This window comes from Dipodomys ordii, unplaced genomic scaffold (assembly GCF_000151885.1).
Source record: "Dipodomys ordii isolate 6190 unplaced genomic scaffold, Dord_2.0 Scaffold14, whole genome shotgun sequence".
NCBI lineage: Eukaryota > Metazoa > Chordata > Mammalia > Rodentia > Heteromyidae > Dipodomys > Dipodomys ordii.
The window spans coordinates 1,998,861-2,022,899 of record NW_012267230.1 but is presented as its reverse complement, the minus strand read 5'-3'; the positions used below and the strand labels follow the sequence as shown (position 1 = coordinate 2,022,899).

The following is a 24,039-nucleotide window of genomic DNA, read 5'->3' as shown; positions in this document are numbered from 1 at the left end:
CACATCACACCCCTAACAAAGGTGGTGAGGCTGGGGTGGCTGGAGTTGAGCTGCTAGTCAGAGGTGGGAGGTGAAGGAATTGCAGGGGGGAGGGATATCCTGTATAATGGGCTCATTGTAGCCAAAACACTTTGGAAGGACTTTGGGAATGAATGATTGAGGGGGCCAGTCTCAGAAAGGAATTTGAGAATGGAGATGAACTAGCCATAAGGACAGCGTGGAACATGGTCAATGGTGACCTCGCTGGCATCCACAGATCCAGGAATGGGAGTGAAGACAATGTGCCGGTGACATCTTTCCAGAATGTTCTGTTGGGTTGGAGAAGCAGACCAGAAAATGAAGATCCCTGATTGTGGTAGATCCTGTTGCTAGATCACATGGATCCCTTCATGGGGGGCTGAGTTAACTGCTAAGAGTGATTCTCTCAGAATCACCCTTAATGCTGGAAATCTGCTTTGCCTGGGAGATCAAAGCTCACCCCTAGGTGAAGCCTGGCCAGGGGCTACCACAAAGGAAGAACAATAGCTGGCCCCTTCTCCTGCCAGATCAGCTAAGACTCCCTTTTTTTTGCCAGTCCTTGAACTCAGGACCTGGACTCCATTCCTGTGCCATTCTGTGCTCAAGGCTAGTGGCTTTACCACTTGAGCCACAACATCACTTCTAGCTTTTTTCTGGGTCCTTTATTGAGGATAAGAGTCTCACAGACTTTCCTGTCTGGGCTGGCTTTGAACTGTAATCCTCAGATCTCAGCTTCCTAAGTAGTTAGGAGGACAGACATAAGTCGCTAGCATCTGGCTGGGACACCATTCTTTTTTGTTTGTCTTTTTTTTTTGCCAGTCCTGGGACTTGAACTCAGGGCCTGAGCTCTGTCCCTGAGCCTCTGTGCTCCAGGCTAGCACTCTCCCACTTGAGCCACAGTGCCACTTCCAGCGTTTTCTGTTTATGTGGTACTGAGGAAGCAAACCCAGAGCTTCATGCATGCGAGGCAAGCACTCTACCACTAAGCCACATTCCCAGCTCTGGGACCCCATTCTTGTTTGGCTCTTTCCCTGCACTGTCTTTCCCTCATCTCCTTTTGCTGCAGGTAACACCACTCTAATAAGATCCTGGGGGTGGGAGGAATGTAAAAATATAAGATGCATGAAGGGGTCAATATGATAAGTGAAAAAAAGAATGATCTATTTGAATGTGGCATGGTCCAGGGCTCAGCCATGCGTTGCTGGGCAGCCCCAGTGGCCACTACTGACGATGTCATTGTCAATGACGGGTATATTAGGTATAGATGAAAGCTATGGGCCAGCTATCAGCTGGGGGAGTGTCACTAGGGGGAGCATGGAGGACAAAGAAAAGGGGGCGAAGGGGCAGGGCCAGGCAGCATAACTCTCAGATCAACAGGGGTTGGTTCGTTGGTTTTGTGCCATACTGAGGCTTGAACTCAGGGCCTCTCACTCTCCCTTAGATTTTCCACTTGGGGCTGGTGCTCTACCACTTGAACCACAGCTCCACTTTTGGCATTTTGGTGGTTAATCACAGGTGAGTTTCACAGACTTTTCTGCCTAGGCTGATATTGAACCAGGGATCCTCAGATCTCAGCCTCCTGAGTAGCTAGGATTACAGGCTCAAGTCACCAGTGTCTGGTTTAGGCAGGACATGTTTTATATAGGGTTGAAGGGGGTGGTGGGGGGGAAATGGATGAACTGAAATTCTTCAGAAAGCTGGGCAAACATTCCTATATGGAGCCCATGAAGCCCGCCTGGAGCAGGAACTTGGCTGCCACTCTCACTGTAGTCTGAATTATCCAAACAGAGGAATCTACAGTCCATCCTTTCCCCAGCATTGCCCAGTGCTGGCCCTGGGGCAGACCAGGTGGCAGGGATGGAGGGTGTGTGATGGGAAGGGCGGGATCATCGTAGCCTGAGGTTCCACCCAAGACTCTGGCCCAGCCCAGGGTGGAGTCAGCTCCGGGTCGGGCGGGGTCTACGCGGTCCCCAGGTGGCTCCAACACCTGGCCATCCGGGTGCCACTGCCCACGGTGCCATGGGGAGAGCAGCTCAGGGGTGGCGGCTGTGGACCCCAAGGGAGCTCTGGCTGCAGATGGCAGCGCTGCTGGGGATGCTGGCGACACAGGTGAGAGCTGGGAGCTCGGGGTCAGTCAGCCAGGCACAGGGGCCTGGGACCAGCTGAGGGACCGGGGTGCAGCCAGGCAGTGGGGTGTCCTCTCCCTCCCATCCTCCTTCCCTTGGCTCCCCGGGTTGCTCCAGGTTGTCTCCTGGCGGGTGGAAAGCTAAGTTTGCGGGATTGTTGCCCCGTCCCTCACACTGTCTAGCTGGGCAGCCGTGCCAGGCATAGCTAGCTGCAAGTAGAACAGATCAGCCACCTCCCCTGCGGAAGCTGAGGCGGGAGGGGCATCCTAGCAGTAAAGCCAGGACTCTTAGAATGTCTTGGGGTGAGGGCTCCAACTTGCTTTAAAAATGCGATCAAATGTAGCTGGGAGTGTGGCTCATTGGGTAGAGCAAAATGGAGTTGCTGAGTTCAATCCCCAGTAAATGTGTGTGTGTGTGTGTGTGTGTAATAAAGAGGTTCCAATCCATAAGTCAGGTTATAGATACAATACAATTTATCTTGATCAATGTCACCCTTCCGTCATTTCCCCTCATTCCCCTCCTCCCCTCATTATGTAGTTCAACTTTTACATAATATACAATGAATATAACGGTCTCATTTGCTCACCTTAAAAAAGAAAATCAACTTAAGGATCCCCCATGGGAAAATGCATCTCCCCTCACTCACAAAGGGACCCCCCCACACACACACACACATCACCAAGTTCAGAAGCTCTGGGATAAACGAACTTCAAGTGTAAGGAATCCAGTTCTCCCCAGGCTGAACAGACCTCACTTACAGAGAGGCAAGCTGAGGGACACAAGTCGACCAGCCGACAGCATGAACGTCCGGCCTTTAGAACCCCCCAGGAGCTAAAGGGCCAGTGGGAGAGTTAAGGTGTCCACCAAGCCCCTCCCAGCCCCTCTGAGCTCATCCATGGTGACCAAGTCATGATAAGTGTTTCCTGAGAAATGAGCGCCATTAGAAAAACCTGGATTTGTTTTTTAAAACATTAAAGATAATGTTTAAAAGACAAAAATAAAAATGTCAACCCTGCTGCTCAACCTATGCAGCAATCTCGTCTCAGGCTGGTCTTACCTGCCCAGTTACAGATGGCAAAACTGAGTCTCAGAAACAAGAAGGGTCTAGAAGGTGGCACCCTGGCTCTCACCAGCCACCCTTGGCTCAGCCCTAAAGTTGAGGGTCCCAAAGCAGGATGTGGTCTCTGAAGGGGTACAGCAAGGCCACCCGGATATCAGGGTTCCTGCTGTGAGTAGAAGCCTCGCCCTGTTTGCTCAAGGAGAGGCCCGAGTTGGTGAGTTGGCCCAGCATGGGGGAGCCCTGCCTCCCTTCCTTTCTCCTTTCTCCTTCCTCTGTCACCCCTCCTCCCCCCTTGCCCCCAGCTGTGGTCCAGGGACACCAGGGGAGCCTGGCAGCAAAAGCTGCAGAGCCAGTTTGGAGCAAGAGAAAAGGTGATCTAGAAAGAGGCAGGCTTGGCTAGGCATGTGGCTTAGTGGTAGAGTACTTGCCTAGCATGCATGAAGCCCTGGGTTCAATTCCTCAGTACCACATACACAGAAAAAGCCAGAAGTAGTAGTGCTGTGGCTCAAGTAGTAGAACACTAGCCTTGAGCAAAAGAAACTCAGGGACAGCGCCCAGGCCTTGAGTTCAGTCCCCAGAACTGGCAAAAAAAAAAAAAAAAAAAAAAAAAAAAAAAAAAACAAGATGATGATGATGATGGGGGGGGGGGAGGACAGCAGTGTCTCTGATCTTCCTTCCTCTTCTCTGTCCCACTCTGGGAGAAGAGGGGGGGTGTCACATCATCCTGCCTGGGGTGGGGCAAAATGCTCTTCAACCCAGAGCTGATGTTGCTAACCACCCCAGGTCCAGCCCCTCAGGCCAGAGAACCTCCTGTTTGTGTCCACCTTGGATGGAAGTCTCCACGCACTGAGCAAGCAGACAGGGGACTTGATGTGGACGCTGAAAGACGGTGGGTGAGGAATGGTTGGTTCTCTCCTTGGCTCCCTAGTTTGGTGAAGGGGGGTGGGGTGGATGTGTGTGTCAGGTAACAACATAGCATTGGAAACCAACAAGCCAATGCCTGTGGAAAGCTTTACCCCTTACCAGCTGTGAGGCCTTAGATAAACCACTCTGCCTCTCTGAGCCTTATTGTCTTTACCTGTAAAATGGGGCCAAGGGTAATGAATGACCCTACCTCTTGGAAGGATGACATTGAATCTTTGTCACCTGTGGGGGTTTGGGGGTCTGCCACATGGCAGAAACAATCAATGAAGGTCTAGAAGGACTCATTCTGTGTCCATGTCCCCTGCAGAGGCCATCATCCACGGACCCATGTATGTCACAGAGTAAGTGAACTCGGAGTCTTTCAGAGGGAGGGGGCCGCTGGAGATGGGGGAGTCGCTGTGATCTGGAAAGGTTTGGGGGATGCATGTTGGAGGTAAGAGAAACGATTCATGCAGATGCACTATGGGACAGGATCTTGCTGTTCTAAGCTGTCTCCCACCATGACAGGTTCAAGTAGCTGAGAGGGTAGAGGGGTGGGGACCCCATGAAACCAGGGGTGCGTACCCCATCTTCTCTGTGCTCTTCTCTTCCCCACAGAACGGCCTTTCTCTCAGACCCAGCAGATGGCAGCCTGTACATCTTGGGAAACCAGAAGCAGCAGGGGTTAATGGTATGTTTCCCATAGTGCTTTGGGGTGGGCCACACTCCAAGGGGCAGCATGGACCAATATGGGCAGAGACAGGTGTTTTGCACATGGCAGGAGGGATGTCTGTTAGCAGTCCATAGGGGGTAGGGATGCCATGGTCCACGCCTGTAATCCTAGCTACTCAGGAGGCTGAGATCTGAGGATTATGGTTCAGAGCCAGCTTGGGCAGGAGAGACCGTGAGACTCTTATCTCCAATAAACCACTCAGAAAACCGGAAGTGGTGCTGTAGCTCACTTGGTAGAGTGCTCACCTTGAGCTGAAGAGCTGAAGGACAGTACCCAGGCCCTGAGTTCAAGCCCCACGACCAGGGGAAGGGGGAGAAGAGAGGGAGCAGGTCTGGCTGGGTCCGCAAAGCAAGCCTCTGAAGGGATTGCAAGGGGGAAATGCTTCTCGAGAACTCTGAGGGGTATGAAGGGGAAACTCTACGTGTCAGTCAGCTTTTGCTAAATAACCAACTGTCCCCAAACTCAAAGGCTCAAAAATCCAAAGAACGTGGCCACATGCCAGTGGCTCATGCCTGTAATCCTAACTACTCAGGAAGCTTAGATCTGAGGACTGAGGTTTGAAGCCAGCCCAGAAAGGAAAGTTAGTGATACACTTGTCCATTCACCACCAAAAAAGCCAAAAGTGAAGCTATGGCTCGAGTGGCAGAGTGCTAGCCTTCAGCAAAAACCTAAAAAATAAAAAAATAGCTGAGAGACAGCACCCAGACCCTGAGTTCCAGCCCCAGGACTGGCACAAAATAAATAAATACATAAATAATACAGATAGCAGTGAAAGCCAAATTGTCCCTGGTGACCACAGAGCTTCTAGACCCTGATCCTAGCCTTTCCCCATGATCGTGATCCAATCACAAAACCCTCCCAGGCCTGACTCTGCTCCCATAGGGTAAAAAAAAAGTGAGGGGGTGGGATCTCCACTCACCTCACCCAACCAGGGTCTCCTGTATCCGGGAGCATCTCCTCACCTTTTCTGAGTGGCCATTGGCAGGTTTTATTTGGGTTTTTATTTTTGTTTTGTGTCAGTCCTGGGGCTTGAACTCAGGGCCTCACACTCTTGGGTTGGCACTCTGTCACTTGAGCCACACCTCCACTTTTTGGTTTTTTGCTAATTAATTGGATATAAGAGTCTCAGACTGGGGCTGGGAAGGTGGCTCAGTGGATAGAGTGCTTGCCTTGCATGCATGAGGCCCTGGGTTCGATTCCTCAGCACCACATAAGCAGAAAAAGCTGGAAGTGGTGCTGTGGCTCAAGTGGTAGAGCACTAGCATTGAGCTGAAGAGCTGAGGGACAGTGCCCAGGCCCAGAGTTCAGGCACCATGACTGGCAAAAAAAAAGAGTCTCAGACTTTTCTGCCCTAACTAAACTTCAAATTGTAATCCTCCAGGTCGCAGCTTCCTGAGTAGTTAGGATTATAAACCTGAGCCATGGACACCCAGCCCATAATAAACAGTTTTGATATCTCTGTGATTTTTTTTTCTGGCCAGTCCTGGACTTGAACTCAGGGCCTGGGCACTGGCCCTGAGCTTCTTTTGCTCAAGGCTAGCACTCTACCATTTGAGCCACAGCACCACTTCTGTCTTTTTCTGAGTAGTTTATCAGAGATAAGAGTCTCAGGGACTTTCCTGACAGGGTTGGCTTCAATTTGTGATCCTCAGATCTCAGACTCCTGAGTAGTTAAGATGACGGTGTGAGCCACCGGCATCCAACAATATCTCTGTGATTTTGAGAAGGTCATTGGGCAGGGATCAAGTGAAATCCATGGCATCTTAGCACTGAGTGTGAGATTTTTCTGCAGTTCCTCAAAGAGATGTGTAGCAAAGTGGTTAAGTATCCTGATTCTGAAACCTGTCCCCCTGGGTTGCAAAACTGGCTCTTCCATTCACTGGTTGTGTGACCTTACCTGAGTTACTTAGCCTCTCTGAGCTCCAAGTTCCATATCTGGAAAGTGGAAATAATCCTGAGCCTTCCCAAGGAACACTGGTGCATGTGTGTGCTCTGACTCCTTCCTGGGCCTGTTCCCTCCCCTTAGAAACTGCCGTTCACCATCCCGGAGCTGGTTCATGCCTCTCCTTGCCGCAGCTCCGATGGGGTCTTCTACACAGGTGAGCATCTCTCCAGCCTGTGGGATCCAGGCCCAAGCCACAGAGACAATGGCCTGGGTCATGCTGTGCCAGCTAGGGAGCAACAAGACATGTGCCCTCTCCATGCTATCTTGAAGGCTGGCAGACTCTCCTCCTCCACAGGCCGGAAGCAGGATGCCTGGTTTGTGGTGGATCCTGAGTCGGGGGAGACGCAGATGACACTGACCACAGAGGGTCTCTCCACCCCCCGCCTCTACATTGGCCGGACTCGTGAGTTCCTCCCAGGATGCTCCCCGGGTTCTGGGTGACCCCTCGCCATTTTCTCTGTGTGTGTACTGATCCTGGGGCTTAAACTCAGGGTCTAGGCGCCGTCCCTCGGCTTTTTTTTTATTTTTCTGCTCAAGGCTTGTACTCTACCACTTGAGCCACAGCTCCATTTCTGTCTTTTTGGTGGTTAATTGGAGTTACAAGTCTCACTAACTTTATTGCCCAGGCTGGCTTTGAACTGCAATCCTCAGATCTCAGCCTCCTGAGTAGCTAGGATTATAGGCATGAGCCACTGGCACTTGGCTAGGCCCCCTTCACTATGTTTTTTTTTGGGGGGGAGGGTCGGTCATGGGGCCTGAACTCTGGGCCTGGGCACTGTCTCTCAGCTCTTCAGCTCAAGGTTAGCGCTCTACCACTTGAGCCACAGTGCCACGTTCAGCTTTTTCTGCTGAAGAATCGAACCCAGGGCCTCAGGCATGCAAGGCAAGCACTCTACCACTGAGCCACTTCCCAGCTCTCCCCTTCACTTTTTCTCAGCTCAGGACTGAAAATTGATGGTTTTTTCTTTTGTTTTTGTTTTGCCAGTCCTGGGGCTTGAACTCAGGGCCTTAGCACTGTCCCTGGGCTTCTTTTTCTCAAGGCTAGCACTCTACCACTTGAGACACAACACCACTTCTGGCTTTTTCTGTGTATGTGGCACTGAGGAATTGAACCCAGGGCTTCGTGCATGCGAAGCAAGCACTCTACCACTGAGCCACCTTCCCAGCCCTGATAATTGCTCTTCAAGCAGAGTCCAGAGTATTAATCTTACCAAGCACTGGACAAAGAGGCTGCGGTAGCCAAGTGCTGGGGGCTCATACCATTAATCCTAGCAATTCAGGAGTCTGAGATCTAAGGATCCTGGTCCAAAACCAGCCCAGGCAAGAAAGTCCATGAGACTCTTACCTTCAACGAACCACCAGAAAACTGGAAGTGGAGCTGTGACTCAAAGTGGTAGAACACTAGCCTTGAGCAAAAGAGCTCTGGGACAGTGCCCAGGCCCTGAGTTCAAGCCCCATGATGGACAAAACAACAAGAGGCTGGGATGGGGCAAGAAACAGCAATAAGCAACTCAGGCCTGGTCTCTGCCATTGTAACAGTCAGTCAGCAGGCCGGGTACTAGGAAAGACCCATCCCCATCCCCACAAGATGAATGATCCTGAGGGAGGTAGGGGACTGGGGGGGACCCCACACATGTGTTCCTAACAATCTTGCTTCTGGGGGTCCCCCAGAATACACTGTCACCATGCACGACCCCAGAGCCCCGGCCCTGCGCTGGAATACCACCTACCGCCGCTACTCGGCACTCCCCGTGGATGACCTGCCTGGAAAGTGTGAGTACCACCTTCCTCTGATCCCCACCACAGAGCAAGATCTCCCACCCAGAAGGCCCTGAGTGACATCCACAACCAAGGCCCCGCCCCCCATCTACCCAGACCACGCCCCCAACAAGTGACCATGCCCCCACCAGGTGACTCCCAAGGCTTACCTTCTTCGCCCCACAGCATCCTGACTCCTCTGGACTCCATTGTGATCTTGGGTGGGTGACCCCCCCCCTTCACATCCTGAGCAACCTCCACAGCTCCTATAATTGTACTGACAGGCTGAATGACCTGTGTACCTGACTTTAAGTGACCTTTTCCCAAAATGACTTTTCCAAGTGACCTGTCCACCCCCATCTTCCCAAGGGCAGCTCACATCTGTAATCCTAGCTACTCAAGAGCCTGAGATCTGAGGGTTGAGTATCAAAACCACCCTGGCAAACCAATTTGAGAAACTCTTTTTTTAATGTTTATTGTTATTATAAAAGTGATGTACAGAAGGGTTACATTTACATAAGTCAGGTAAAGAGTATATTTCTTCTTGTGTAATGTCACCCCTTCTGAGAAACTCTTACCTGCTGTTAGCCAGCAAAAACCTGGGCACAGTGGCTCATACCTGTAATCCTAGCTACTCAGGAGGCTGAGATTTGAGCATTCAGTTTACAGCCAGCCCAGGCAGGAAAGCCCATGAGCCTCTTATCTCCAATGAACCCACCAAAAAGCCAGAAGTTAAGCTGTGGCTCAAGTGGTAAAGCACTAGCTTTGTGCAAAAGAAGCTCAGGGACAGTGGCCAGGCGCTGAGTTCAAGCCTCAGGAGCAGCACAAAAAAATAGGCTGGAAGTAGAAGTGTGGCTCAGGTGGTAAAGCACCACCCTTGAGCCAGTAAGCCAAGCAAAAGAGGGAAGTCCCCAGTTCAAGCATGCACACACACACACACACACACACACACACACACACGTTGGCTCTGGCCTGAGCCTCATACCGGGATCCAGAGATATCACAGTGACATCTCTAGGGGCCATGGCTGGTCCTTTCACATTCCAGATAACCCACAACTTCCTGGCTACGATGACCTAGGCTCAGCTTCTCAGTCTGATTGGCTGAATTCCCACAGAGTAAGGCTATAGGAAAGCCCTCCACACCTGAGCCACGACATATGAATAACCCCTGTCTTCAATGTGATCTCACCTGACGCCCCCTGCAGCTCTCAGAGCTGCCTGACATCTCCCCAGCCATGTTTCTTGGCAGACGTGAGCCACCTGGCATCCTGCGGGGTGGGCCTGCTGCTGACTGTGGACCCAGGAAGCGGGGCGGTGCTGTGGACACAGGACTTGGGCATGCCCGTGATGGGCGTCTACACTTGGCAGCGAGACAGCTTGCGACAGCTCCCGCATCTCACCCTGGCTCGAGACACCCTGCACTTCCTCGCTCTCCGCTGGGGCTACATCCGGCTGCCCGCCTCAGGTCCCCCAGACACAGCCACCCACTTCTCTGCTCTGGACACTCAGCTTCTGTAGGTATCCGTGTCTGCGGGGCCCAGGGAGGGAGTTAGTGGAGTTGGTACAGCCCAGGCCCAATGGCTTAGAGGGATGACTGAAGCCATGAGCTGCCAAGATTCTTGAATCAAGCTGAGCACCAGTGGCTGTTATCCTAGTTACACACCTGTAATCTAGATGATCTAGGTTCGAGGCTAACCCAGGCAGAAAAATTCATGAGACCCACCCCCCCATCTCCAAAGTAACCAGCAAAAAGCAGGACTGGAGGTATGGCTTAAGTGGTAGAGTGTCATCCAAGCAAACTGAGCAAACTTGAGGCCCTGAGTTCAAACCCCAATACTAAAAAAAAAAAAAAAATAGGTGAGCTAGGCATCAAGATAATATATCCCCAAACCCTGGACAGCCCTAGTATTCACAGAAATTCACAGGTTCCAGATAATAGGGATGGTAGTCACACCTGGAAATCAGCACTCAGGAGGCTGAGACAGGAGGATCTCAAGTTTGAGACCAGCCTAGACTATATAGTAAACCTTGTCTGCAAAAAAGGGCGGAGTTATGGCTCAAATGGTAGAGCACCTGTCTAGCAAGTATGAGACCCTGTGTTCAAACCTCCAGTATCACAGAAAAGAGAGAGGGGGTGGGGGGAGAGAACAAAGCAAATTTGACATAGGAGGGCCTTCACATCTCAACCCATCTTGAGCAGTAGGTAGTACACATTGCCAATTGCTGTTTTAAATGTCACCTCTCCTTATACCACTGACTAGTCTAGTGCCTGCACCCTGTAGTACCAGACAGGCTGGGAAATCAAGAGTTGTCTGTTCATTCAATCTGCTCCATACATATTAGCTGAGCCCTTACTATGTGCCAGCCATTCACTGGGCTCTCAGTGTCTGGTGGGGACATGGATGTGTCAGGACGCCGTATCAAGAGCCAGTAGCTCAGGCCTATGATCCTAGCTACTCAGGAGGTTGAGATCTGAGGAACACGGTTCAAAGCCAGCCAAGCAGAAAAGTCCATGTGAGATTCTTATCTCTAACTACCAAAAAGCCAGAAGTGGAGGTGTGACTCAAGTGGTAGAACTCTAGCTCTGAGTGAAAAAGCTAATAGGCCCTAAGCTCAAACCCCAGTACTGCATAAAAGAAGAAAGGAAGATTATATTTTTAGATTCTGTGAGTCAAATGGATGGTTTTCCTGGTCTCTTTGGTTTGTGGGTTACTTGGTAGAGATGACAATCTCAAATGGTCCCGATAAGTTGATAGACTGATTTAGCCTGAACATTGGCTCATTGCTGTACCATAAAAAGTCTCTGATGTGTTATGAAAAACTAGGCTTTCTCCTGGGGTGAGCAGATTTGCTGCGGTCTCATTGGCCGAGGCAAGTCACCTGACCAGCCTAAAGTCACTATGAAAGGAAACCAGGTATCAAATTAAAGCCCCCTCCCCACATCATTACTCATCCTTTTCTCTTCTCTCCTCCATCAGGATGACACTGTATGTGGGGAAAGATGAAGCTGGTTTCTACGTTTCAAAAGCACTAGTCCACACGGGTGTGGCCCTCGTGGTGAGCCAGGGTCTCCAAATGATCTGGAAAGAGGGGTGGGGTGGGAGAGAAGTCCTTGTCACCCATGGCTGTTCATCTTCTGCCCCAGCCTCGTGGACTGACCCTGGCCCCCGCAGACGGCCCTACCACCGATGAGGTGACACTCCAAGTCTCAGGAGAGCGAAAGGGCTTCCCCAGCACGGCGGTCAGATACCCCTCGGGCAGCGTGGCCCTCCCTAGCCAGTGGCTGCTCATTGGTGAGGTCCTGAGACCCAGGTTCTGGGCGCCTGTGTCTGAGTTGGAATGCTGAAGTCATTCTCTACCCTCTGATTTTTGTACCTGCCATTAAGGACACCATGAACCACCCCCAGTCCTACATACTACCATGTTGAGGGTCCGGCCAACCCCAAGGACAAGACCCCCAGAGAAAAGCCAAACACCAGCTCTCTTCTTGCAGGTCAGCACCATAGGTTACAGGGCATGGGGGAGGAGTCTGTCTTGGGAGTGGGAGGGGCAGCTCTTCAGCCTTGCCTCCAGCCACTAAGTGCTGGGTCACTTGAACTCCATCAGTTCTCAAAGAACAAATATTTTGTTCTTTGTGACTGTCCAAAGTGTTAGAAATACCCAAAATGGATCTTGGAGCCAGGTGCCGGTGGCTCATACCTGTAATCCTAGCTTCTCAGGAGGCTGAGATCGGAGGATTGCAATTCAGAGCCAGCCTGAGCAAGAAAGTCCATGAGACTCTTATCTTCAATGAGCAATCTGAAAACCAGAAGTGGAGCCACAGCTCAAAGTGGTAGCCTTGAGCAAAAAAGGCTCAGGGATGGTACCCAGGCCCTGAGTTCAAGCTCCAGGACCAACATCAAAAAAACTATCTGCATTGTGAAGTATGGCTCATGGTTCTTTCTTTTTTTTATTCTTTGTTAGTGTAAACACTGCAAAATAGTCATCAAAGGAGAAATTGAAAACAGAAAAACCTCTATCCAGATACGCTTTCCTGGGACTGGGCTGGATAGGAAACACTAGTAAATAGTTCAAGTTTAGAAGGAAGAGCCATAGCTGGATGCTGGTTGATGTATCCCTGTCATCTTAGCTAGTCAGGAGGCTCAGGTCTAAGGATTGAGGTTCAAAGCCAGTCTCAGCAGCAAAGTCCTGGAGACTTGTCTCCAATGAACCTGCAAAAAGGTGGAAGTGGAGCTGTACCTCAAATAGTACAGTGCCAGTGTTGAGTGAAAACACCAAGTGAGAGGTTGAACTCTGAGTTCAAAGCTACGTAGACACACACACACACACACACACACACACACACACAAATGAACAACTCTGTCTGAGAACAATCATTCTTAAGTATGATTACTCATGAGAATTACCAGATCTGCCAAATTCTGAATCTCTAGGGTTGGAGACCTATATTATTATTGTTATTATTATAGGAACATCTGTGCTTCTAGTGATGTGATTCTTTGCTAGATTTGGCACACCACCCACCCAGCCATCATGTTTCAGTATCATGGAGACCCAGTGCAGACCCTCTCCTCCCCTCCCCAACCTCCCCACCAAGCCCCACCCTAGACTGGGTGATGAACAACTAGTGTGTGTGTGTGTGTGTGTGTGTGTGTGTGTGTGTGTGTGTGTGGAGGGGAGGGGGATTCATGGCAGGAGGGAAAACCAAGAGTGGATGCCTTTGTCCCCAGCTCTTGGGCCTGAACCGCGAGGAGCCTGGGGAGCCAGAGCTGCATCCTAAAGAAAACAGCCCAGATCCCTCTCCAGGACTGGTACCCCAAGATGTGCTGACCACAGTGCTCACTGCTGTGCTCCTGGGAGGTTGGCTTCTCGTCCTGATCAGACAGGTAAGCCCATCCCCTGAGCTCAGGACGCCTTGGCAGGGTCTACAGGAACGCTTCTCTCTCAGAGACTGGTTAGCAAGTCTTTCCCCCACCTACCCTGACAACCCCTCCATGCCTTTCCCGAGATCTTCCCCAAGCTCTGGCTCCTGTGCTCTGTAAGTTCAGGCTCCAGTGCGAGGCCATCACAAGCACAGGTGTAGGGCCCATCAATGGGCTGGCCTAGTGGAGGCGGGGCTCTCTTAAGCCTTTGCATTATAGCGGCAGCAGCTGGCAGAGAAGCAGCCCCAGAAGCCTTCAGCACCTGCAGGCCCTCCTGACATCTTGAAGGATGCTCAGGCCCAGCCCTCGAAGACCACATCGCAGGGCCAGAAGAAGGTTCAAACCCCCTCAGAGCAAGCTTTGCCATCCTGCGATCCTGATGGTGAGCTCATTATAATCCTTTGTTCTTGTGCCCGTCCTGGGACTTGAACTCAGGTCCTAGGCAGTGTCCCTGAGGGTTTTTTTTTTTGCTCAAGCCTAGCACTCTACCAATTGAGCACAGGTCCACTTCTAGCTTTTTGCTTATTACTTGGAGAGTCTCATCGATTTTCCTGCCTGGAATGGTTTCGAACCTTGATTCTCAGCTCTCAGTCTCCTGAGTAGCTAAATATACAGGCGTGAGCCACTAGGGCCCAGCTGCTGTGGTTGAGATAGAATCTCTCCATGCCCAGATGGACCTGGACCGAGATCCTCATCTCTGCCTCCCAAGTAGACAGGATGACAGGTGTGAGCCAGCAGCTTCCAGCTGCCAGTTAACTTCCTGTGTGCAGCCAACTGAACCTCAAAATGACCCAGTTACAAGGGCGGAGGTAGGGGTTAACCAACCATGTATTCATCAATTCTCACACAACCGCAGTGTGGACATTTGTCCTGCTTTCCATGTTGGGAAATGATCGTGTCTCAGTCACTCGCCTATAGACACATCTATGAGCCCAGGTAGCACCAGGCACCAGAACCATGAGGCCCACTCCCATTCCATGGGCCTCCCTCTCACCCAGGGGACCAGGCTGGGTGGAAATCTAGAGGAAGGTGGGTCAAGGTGAGGGTGGGTTTGGACTGGGCTAAGGAGTGGCTGGCAGAGGTAGGAGTGAAACTCCATTGCCATCCTGTCTTCTAGGAGAGCAGATCACTGTGGTGGGAAAGATCTCTTTCAACTCCCAGGATGTCCTGGGGCGTGGAGCAGGTGGAACTTTTGTTTTCCGGTGAGTCCTTCAAGCCCCTTGGCAACTATTCTTTCAGGCTCCCCAAACTGGAAACTGCCTCTTACCACTTCCCACTTTTGTGTGCTGGATACTACTGAGGATTGAACTCAAGGGCCTGGGTGCTCAGTCCCTTTGGTTTTCATTCCAGGCTGGTGCTGTACCATTTAAGCAACACCTCTACTTCTGGCTTTTTTTTCTGGTTAATTGTATGAGTCTCAGACTTGCTGGGACCCAGTGGTTTATACCTGTAATCCTAGCTTCACAGATCTGAGGATCAAGGTTTGAAGCCATTCTGGACAGGAAAGTCTGTGAGACTCTTATCTCCACTAAAAAACTATCCAAAAAATAAGCCTGAAGTGAAACTGTAGTAGATTAAGTGGTAGAGGGGCTGGGAAGGTGGCTTAGTGGTAGAGTGCTTGCCTAGCATGCATGAAGCCCTGGGTTCGATTCTTCAGTACTATATACACAGAAAAGGCTGGAAGTGGTGCTGTGGCTCAAGTGGTAGAGTGCTAGCCTTGAGCAAAAGAAGCTCAGGGACAGCGCCCAGGCTGTGAATTTAAGCCCCAGGACCAGCACCAAACAAAAAAAAAAAGTCTCAGACTTTCCTCCCAGGACTGGCTACAAACTTTGATCCTCAGATCTCAACTGTCTGAGTAGCTGGATTATGGGCATGAGCCACTCATGGTCTGACTCCATTTTTATCATCTCTGTACCCCTATCCCTTGTCTCCCCCCACACACAGGGGACAGTTTGAGGGGCGGGCCGTGGCTGTGAAGCGACTCCTTCGGGAATGCTTTAGCCTGGTTCAACGAGAAGTCCAGCTCCTTCAAGAGTCTGACAGGCACCCCAATGTCCTTCGCTACTTCTGCACCGAACGGGGGCCCCAGTTCCATTACATCGCCCTGGAGCTCTGCCAGGCCTCCCTGCAGGAGGTCAGTTAGGGCTCTGGGGTGGGGGGGAATGGGAAGCAGGCCTTGGACCAAATAATAACACTTCATCCTTGACTGCTTTCCAGTATGTGGAGAAAGCCAGCCCGGGCAGCTGGGGTCTGGAGCCCAAGACGGTACTTCAGCAGATGATGTCTGGCCTAGCCCATCTCCATTCCCTGCACATAGGTACTCACTGCCCTGCCCCTGGGCCCCTGCCCTCTAGTCCCTGTCCCCTGCACAGCTGGAACTCTCTACTCTTCCTCCATAGTGCACCGCGACCTGAAGCCAGGCAACATCCTCATCACGGGGCCTGACAGCCAGGGCCACGGCAGGGTGGTCCTGTCAGACTTCGGCCTCTGCAAGAAGCTGCCTGCAGGCCGGTACAGTTTCAGCCTCCGCTCTGGCATTCCTGGCACAGAAGGTTGGATGGCACCCGAGCTCCTGCAGCTCCCGCCTCCCGACAGCCCAGTAAGCCTTCCCATCTCTCCCTGGACTGGGAGCTCCTTCCTGCCTTGGTCCCAATCCATGTGGGTAGCGGGGAGTCACTCTCCAAGGCTATTTTCCACCCATACAGAGAGGAGAGCCAGTCACCAGTCTGTGACTCATGCCTGTAATCCCAGCTACTCAGCAGGCTGAGATCTGAGGATCACAGTTTTGAAGCCAACCTAGGCAGGAAAGTCTGTGACACTCTTATCTCCAATTAATATCAAAAAGCTGGAAGTGGAGCTGTGGCTCAAGTGGTAGAGTGCTAGCCTTGAGCTAAAGAGCTCAGGGACAGCATCCTGGCTCTGAGTTTAAGTCCTAGTACAGGGGGGAAAAAAAACCCACAGAGGATGACTCAGTCCTCACCTAGAGGAGCAGTTTCCATTCAGGGACTATTTTGTAGCCCAGGGGACATTAGATAATATCTGCAGGCAGTTTTTTGGGAAGGAGATGCTTCAGGAGCAGGGCCGGGAATGCTGCTCCACCTTGTAGGTCCCAGGGCTGATCTGGCTTACAAAAGGATCTTTAATCTCATTCCACCCATCATGGAGAAAGTAGGGGAGAGAAGCGAGGCATGGTGGCACACATCTGTGATCCTAGCATTTAGGGAGGTTGAGACAGGAGGCTCACAGTTTGAGGCCTGGGCTATCTAGTGAGAGACTGACTCATTAAAAAAAAAAATTTAAAAATGGCCAGGTGTCCATGACTTGTGCCTATAATCCTAGCTACTCAGGAGGTTAAGATTTGAAGATCTCAGGCTGCAAAGGTGATTCAGTGGTAGAGTGCTTGCCTTGCATGCCTGAGGCCCTGGGTTCCATTCCTCAGCACCACATAAGCAAAAAGAAAAAAGCTGGAAGTGGTGCTGTGGCTCAAGTGGTAGAGCTCTAGCCTTGAGCTGAAGAGCTGTGGGACAGCGCCCAGGCCCAGAGTTCAGGCTCCACGACCGGACCCCCCCCCAAAAAAAAAAAAGATTTGAAGATCTCGGTTCAAAGCTAGTCCAGGCAGGAAAAGTCCCAGAGACTCTCATCTCCAATTAACTGCCAAAAAAGCCAGAAGTGGGCATGTGGCTCAAAGGGCAGAGCACTAGTCTTGAGTACAGGAGCTCAGGGACAGCACCTATGCCTTGAGTTCAAGCCCCAGGACTCGCAGACACACAAGAAATGATACCAGGTCCTTGTAGGAGCGAGGGTCAAACTCACAGATTGATAGGGCTCTGGGGAGTATAAGCTAAACTGTGCTTATGTGGCTGGAATCCAGGGCAGCATGGTCCAGAGATCCCAGGATGACAAATTCATCAAATTCGTGTGTGTGTGTGTGTGAAATTCATCAAATTCGTGTGTGTGTGTGTGTGAAATTCATCAAATTCGTGTGTGTGTGTGTGTGTGAAATTCGTCAAATACGTGTGTGTGTGTGTGTGTGTGTGACATAAGTTGAAGTCAAGTTAGTCACAGACGACTAACAGAAACAGTCGCTAGGCCAAGCCATTCCACTGAGCAGTTCAAAGCCAGCCCAGGTTGTGGCTTAAATGATAATATACCAGCCTTAGGTAAAAATGTTGAGCCAGCACCCAGGGCCAAGTTCAAGCTCCAGAACCAGCTCCTTTACCCCCACACCCTCCCCTCCCTCAAAGAGAGAAAGCTCCAAGTGTTTGCCTAGAAACTTAAGGACTACATACATTGATGGGATGATAAGCCTGTACTGAGTTTTCTAAAGTCAGCACAGGTATTTTCACATTAGGGAAATCTGGGTTTGCTAAGTAGCAGGAGGCTCACATCCATAATCCTAGCTACTTGGGAGGCTAAGATCTAAGGATCATGGTTCAAAGCCAGACTGGGAAGGAAAGTCAGTGAGATTCTAATCTCCAGTTAACTACCAAGAAAGCCAGAAGTGGAGTTGTGGCTCAAGTGGTAGAGCCCTAGCCTTGAGCACAAATACTCAGGGATAGTGTCAGGTCCTGAGTTCAAGCCCCAGTACTGGCACACATGTGCACGCGTGCGTACACACACACACACACACACACACACACACACAGCCTAGACCAGAAGTTAGGAAGTGAGTCTGGAGCCCAGAGACACCCAGAGAGGCATCGTTGATGAGTTCTAGTTGAAACCCACTCCCTAGACAGCCAGACTTCTCACAGCTATCTCTCCCCACAGACCAGCGCCGTGGACATCTTCTCGTCAGGGTGTGTGTTCTATTACGTGCTTTCTGGAGGCAATCACCCCTTTGGACAGAGTCTCTACCGCCAAGCCAACATCCTCAAAGGGGCCCCCTGCCTGGCTCACCTAGAAGAAGAGATACATGGTGAGGGAGAGCTGGGCACCCAGCAGAGCAGGGAGGAAAAAGGGTGGAAAGCCAGAGAGGCTGAGCCACCCCTGTTCTACCTTCCAGATGGGGTCATGGCCCGAGACCTGGTGTGTGCCATGCTGAGTCCGCTGCCCCAGGCCCGGCCCTCCGCTCCCCACGTGCTGGCCCACCCTCTCTTTTGGAGTAGAGCCAAACAGCTCCAGTTCTTCCAGGTCAGAGGGGGATCCTGGGAAGAGCTCACCCCACCCCCAAAGTCCCAAGTTTCGGTCCTGAGTAACACGGAAAAACAAGTTAAGAGAGTGGCTGGGGGACCAGGGACTCACACCTATAATCCTAGCTACTCAGGAGGCTGAGATCTGAGGATCGGGGTTCAAAGCCTGTCTGGGTTATTCTTATCTCCAATTAAGCACCAAAATGTTAGAAGTAGAGCACTAGCTTTGAGCAAAAAAAGCCCAGAGACAGCATCCAGGCCTTGAGTTCAAGCCCCACAACCAGTGTACACACAGAGTGGGGATAAAACCAGGCTTCTTGTCTGAGCCCGGGGTGTGGACACCTAAACACCGCCACCCTGGCCTATCCTGGACCCTGGGCAGCTTCCCTAAAGCCAACTGGGTGGGAGATGCAGACCATTCCTTACTACCTGCATCATCATTCATGCAGTGTAGTGTGACCTTTAATAAGAGACAGACTGTGCGCGGAGCCTCGGCCTGCTCCTGAGTATAAGGGAGATTGGGGTACTTCCTCTTGGGGGAGGAGGGATCACTGGAGGCAAGGCAGAGAAAGCCATCCCCGTCACCCCAAACCACCCTGATGCCACACAACACACTTGGGCCTTTGGGGGTCCTAGGACGTCAGCGACTGGCTAGAGAAGGAGCCCGAGCAGGGGCCGCTGGTGATGGCACTGGAGGCGGGAGGCCACACGGTGGTCCGGGACAACTGGCACCAGCACATCTCTGCCCCGCTACAGGCAGGTAGATAGAGACCAGGCTGGGAGTGGGCATGGGGGGGCAGGGAGCTGAGGGAGCCCAGCTAGGGCATCTCTGGGCAGCCAATTTGTCCACAGATCTGCGACGCTTCCGGTCCTATAAAGGGACATTAGTGCGAGATCTGCTCCGTGCCATAAGGAACAAGGTATGTTTGTTGTTTTTTTTTTTGGGGGGGGGATGTGAGGGGTGCTGGATCTCAAGGGAACCTACCACAGCTAAGACAGGCTCCCTGCTCTGCCTATCTCCCAGAAGCACCACTATAGAGAGCTGCCCGCGGCCGTGCGGCAGGCTTTAGGCCCGGTCCCCGAAAGCTTCGTGAAGTACTTCACCCAGCGCTTCCCCAGGCTGCTTCTCCACACCCACCGTGCCATGAGGAGCTGTGCCCCCGAGAGCCTCTTCCTGCCTTACTACCCGCCCATGTCAGAGGCCACGGAGCCCCACCAGGGGCCAGGAGAACCTGGGGGAGCCGGGAGCCACAGAGGTGGACAGCTAAGGCTGGCCACAGCATCCGCCAAGACCAAGCAGCACCTGCTAAGGCAGGGCCTGCCCTAAAGGCTCGGCCCTGAGCCAGCACAAGATGGTGGGGGTGGGGCCAGGGAGGGAAAAAAACAACTCATAAATGTTTAATATGTATAAAGCCAAGGAAGAAAAAAAAAAAGTCCCAAATTCAATAGAAATATACTCTGTACAGATCACACAGCGTGGAGCGATCACACAGCGTGGAGCGATCACACCCCCCCCCAACATGTACAAATAACTTACAAACAGCTCCAACCTGCCACGAGGCCCCAAGCAGGGCAAGCCCAGTGTGGGCCGAGAGGCAGAGGGGTACCAGTCCTGAGGCAGGGGTCTAGGAGGAGGCCTTGAGGCGGTTGCAGGCTGAGCGGGAGCTCAACAGCTTGTCCACCATGGTCCGGGCGTAACGCAGCCGGCTGGCCAGCTCCTTGCAGCAGCCGTGTTCCTCCAGCAGGCTCAGACGGTACGTGCGGAAGTCCCGCTTCTCGTCGATGTAGGTCACCGCAGCCATCAGAGGGCACAGGATGAGTTTTGTGTGATCCTGGAGAGGCAAGCGGGGAGATGGAAGGTTCCCAACTGCTGATAATGCGGGGCGGAGGGAGGAGGACACATAGCGGGAGGAAGATTCCCTACACACACAGTGGGGCCGGGGTGTGTGCCCACTTCCCGTATTTCCTGCTGCTGCTGCCATCCGAGACAGGGATGAGGACCCCAAGCCTCCCCCGCCATACCCTGCGCCCGTGCCCAGCCCACCTGGAAGAAGTTGATCTGCACAGTGCCGTTGCTGAGATGCAGGATGATGGCGCTGCGTGTGCGGAACCAGGTGCGCAGGTATGGCAGCCGAGCCAGCTCGTCGCCCTCCCGAGGAGTGATGTTGGCACCTGCCTTCAGCAGGTGCTCGCTCATGTAGTTGCGGAAATACTTCAGGAGGGTGATCTGAGGGCAAAGAGCAAGGAGGGGGAGGAACAGGATCGCAGAAGGAAGGAGGGCCTGATCCCCGGCACAAGCCACCCCTCACCTCCTCTTCGAGGACAGCCGATCGCTCAGCCTACCTTCTTGGTCAAGGAGTTGGGGTGAGAATTCACGGTGAGGTAGGACTCGGTGCCGTCACGCTCTATGTACTGCAGGCTCTCCCCATCATCATAAAGGATGAGGCGAGTGGAGTCATTGAACAGCACCCCCACACTGTTGTCGCACAGCTGGTACCCTAAGGGCCAGGGGAGAGAGACCTCAGAAGGGCGGGGAAGGGGCAGGCAGCGGGGGCAGGGGGGGTCTGAAATAGAGGAGACAGAAGGGCTGACAGAAGAGAATCTGGGGCTGCTGGCTCAGGCCTGTAAGCCTAGCTACTCAGGAGGCTGGGATCTGAGGATCGCCGTTTGAAGACAGCCAGGGCAAGAAAGTCCTTGAGACTAATCAACCACCAAAAAGTTGCAAATGGAGCTGTGGATCAAGTGGTAGAGTGCCAACTTTGAGCACAAAAGTTCAGGGACAGTACTCAGGCCGAGTTCAAGTTCCAAGACTGGCACAAGAAAGAAGAAAAGAAAGAGAGAAAGAGAGAGAGAGAGAAAGAAAGAAAGAAAGAAAGAGAGAAAGAGGAAGGAAGGAAGGAAGGAAGGAAGGAAGGAAGGAAGGAAGGAAGGGAAAGAAAGGGAGAGAAAGAAAGGGAGAGAAAGAAAGGGGGAGGGGGGGAGGGATGGAGGGAAAAAGGAAGGGAAGGAGAGAAAGATGGAAGGAAGGAAGGAAGGAAGAAATGGAGGGAGGGAGGGAGGGAAGAAGGGAAAAAATAAAAAGAAAAGAAAAAGAGAGAAAAGGAAGGAAGGAGGGAGACCCACAGCCAGGGGCTGGTGGCTCACATCTATAATCCTAACTACTAAGAATGCTGAGATCTGGTGGGGGAGGAGGATTGGGTGGGAAAAAACAAAAAACAAAAAAAAAAGAATGCTGAGATCTGAGGATATTGATTCAAAGCCAGCCCAGGCAGAAAAGTCTGTGAGACTTTTATCTCTAATTTACCACCAAAAAACTGGAAGTGGAGCTGTGGCTCCAAGTGGTAGAGTGCTAGCTTTAGTGAAAGAGCTCTGGACAACACACAGGCCAGGCACTAAGTTCAAACCCCACAACCAACCAAAAACAAAAAACAAAAAAGAGGACCCAGGATCACAGGAAGGCCAATGCTTACAACAGTTGCAAGGGACACATGACCCCAGCTGAGCTGCTCCTGCATTCTGGAAGGAACTTACCAAGGCCATACTTATCCGAATAGTCAACCCACTTGCTGACCCAGAAGATTGGAATGCAGGCAGGGTCCTCGGCCTCCTCTGTGACACAAGCAAGACAGCAGATGGGTCAGCACCAGCCATTTCCTCTCTGAAGCTGGCTGCACCCACACCCCGGGCTTCCCAGGAGACCTGGGACTCAGGGAAGAACAGGAAGAGAACAGCAGGGCATCTGATAACCACAAGCCCCAAGTCACAGTGAAAACTCTCCATACAGTGCACCAAATGCCACCCACTCCTGTCTTTGGTTGCCGCTTAATAAAATCCCTCTGCATGACAAGAGGGACAAAGATTAATGAAACCAATCAAGGGGCCAGTCTTGGCAGACAATAGCTTCAAATGGTATGAATCGGGCTGGCAGACTCCATCACAAGAGATTAAGAGACAATCTACCAACTGACAGCTCCAAAACACCAAACACTAGGCTCAGTGCACCAGTAAATCCCTCATTTCAGGGACACTAAACAGAAGACAAAAAGCTGAAGGCCTGTTGGGGTGGGAAGTGTCACCAAGAACTACAAAGCAACCAAGGGGCCGGTGGCTCACGCCTGTCATCCTAGCTACTCAGGAGGCTGAGATCTGAGGATCACGGTTCCAAGCCAGTCCAGGCAAGAAAGTCCAGGAGACTCTTTCCTCCAATAAACTACTCAGAGAAAGCCAGAGTGACATTGTGGCTCATGTAGTAGAGCGCTAACCTTGAGCAGAAGAAACTCGGTGACAGCACCAAGATCCTCAGTTCAAGCCCCAGGACTGTCCTCCCACCCCCCAACCCCCCAAAAAAAAGAAAACAAGAAAGACCCAGGGTGTTAACATAAAGTGCTGGTATGTCACCCACCCAGAGAATTAGTCCCTGTAGAGCAAGAAGAGACACAGAAGACAAAGACAGGAGCCCCACCATGGAGGACCTAGGAAGTCAGACTGACTCATTTTGGACTTTGGCCTCCGAGAAATGGGAACCAAAGGCACTAGTGTACAGAGAGGAAGAGGCAGAGCCAAGCAAGCCAGCACAGACGGTGAGACTCGCCCTGGCTTCTCCAGATACTCGCCCAGGCCCATGGCCACTGCTCGGACTCTCCCACCTTGTCTCACCTTGTCTCACCAGGCCTCGCTCAGAGGGCTTAGATGCATTGACGCTGTGCAGCTGCTGTAGCATGTCACCCAGGTGGCACTCGACCGCCTCGCTGGGCTCTCGAACTACGGCCTCTTCTTTTTCTCGCGGTCGCTCTGGCTGGGTGTTCTCAGTGCCTAGAAGATGACATGACCATGAGCTAGGCGCACACACACATGGGTGAGGGGGAAGGACTCAGGACCACCTGCCACAGCTGGCACTCTCCCCAGAGCAGAAGCTTTACATACATTTTTTTTGCTGGCCATGGGGTTTGAACTCAGCCTGGGCGCTGTCCCTGAGCTCTTTGGCGCTAGCAGTCTACCATTTTGCGCCACAGTACCGCTTCCGATTTTCTGGTGGCTAATTGAAGAGTCACACAGACTTTCCTGCCTGGGCTGGCTTTGAACTATGATCCTCAGATCTCAGCCTCCTGAGTATCTAGGATTACAGGTGAGAACCACCAGCACCCAGAAAAGGCTGTTTAGCTAGTACTGCTTTGGGGAAACTGAGTTAGTGTCAGACTATTGAGAACTGTAGCTGCCAGGCTCACCTATTATTCAAAACTGTTCTAGGGGCTGGGAAGGTGGCTCAGTCGTAGAGCGCTTGCTTTGCATACATGAGGCCCTGGGTTCGATTCCTTAGCACCACATAAGCAAAAAGAAAAAAGTCAGAAGTGGCCCTGTGGCTCAAGTGGTAGAGTGCTAGCCTTGAGCTGAAGAGCTGAGGGACAGCGCCCAGGCCCAGAGTTCAGGCCCCACGACCGGA

General features: G+C 52.0%; 2 protein-coding genes across 2 annotated transcripts in view; one reads left to right on the top strand and one right to left on the bottom strand.

The window, feature by feature from the left end:
• The first annotated feature begins 2,037 nt into the window (after positions 1-2,037).
• Ern2 (endoplasmic reticulum to nucleus signaling 2) lies at positions 2,038-19,926 on the top strand. Its single transcript, XM_013011168.1, has 23 exons — positions 2,038-2,127; positions 3,507-3,575; positions 3,988-4,093; positions 4,436-4,469; positions 4,726-4,798; positions 6,867-6,939; positions 7,081-7,188; positions 8,457-8,558; positions 9,795-10,059; positions 11,524-11,602; positions 11,691-11,838; positions 11,932-12,038; positions 13,276-13,431; positions 13,687-13,849; positions 14,585-14,669; positions 15,412-15,601; positions 15,685-15,784; positions 15,867-16,066; positions 18,238-18,385; positions 18,473-18,600; positions 19,236-19,359; positions 19,452-19,519; positions 19,624-19,926. The coding sequence occupies exons 1-23, from the start codon at positions 2,038-2,040 to the stop codon at positions 19,924-19,926; spliced, it is 2,919 nt and encodes a 972-aa protein (XP_012866622.1).
• Positions 19,927-20,009: 83 nt separating this feature from the next.
• The window catches only part of Plk1 (polo-like kinase 1), a 14,828-nt gene continuing 10,798 nt past the window's right edge, over positions 20,010-24,039 (bottom strand). The window contains exons 7-11 of the mRNA XM_013011167.1: positions 23,256-23,411; positions 22,131-22,208; positions 20,943-21,097; positions 20,644-20,826; positions 20,010-20,431 (exon numbers count right to left, since the gene is read on the bottom strand). Coding sequence (XP_012866621.1) covers positions 20,225-20,431; positions 20,644-20,826; positions 20,943-21,097; positions 22,131-22,208; positions 23,256-23,411 — 779 coding nt within the window. The 3' untranslated portion in view covers positions 20,010-20,224. The remainder of the gene's footprint in view (positions 20,432-20,643; positions 20,827-20,942; positions 21,098-22,130; positions 22,209-23,255; positions 23,412-24,039) is intronic.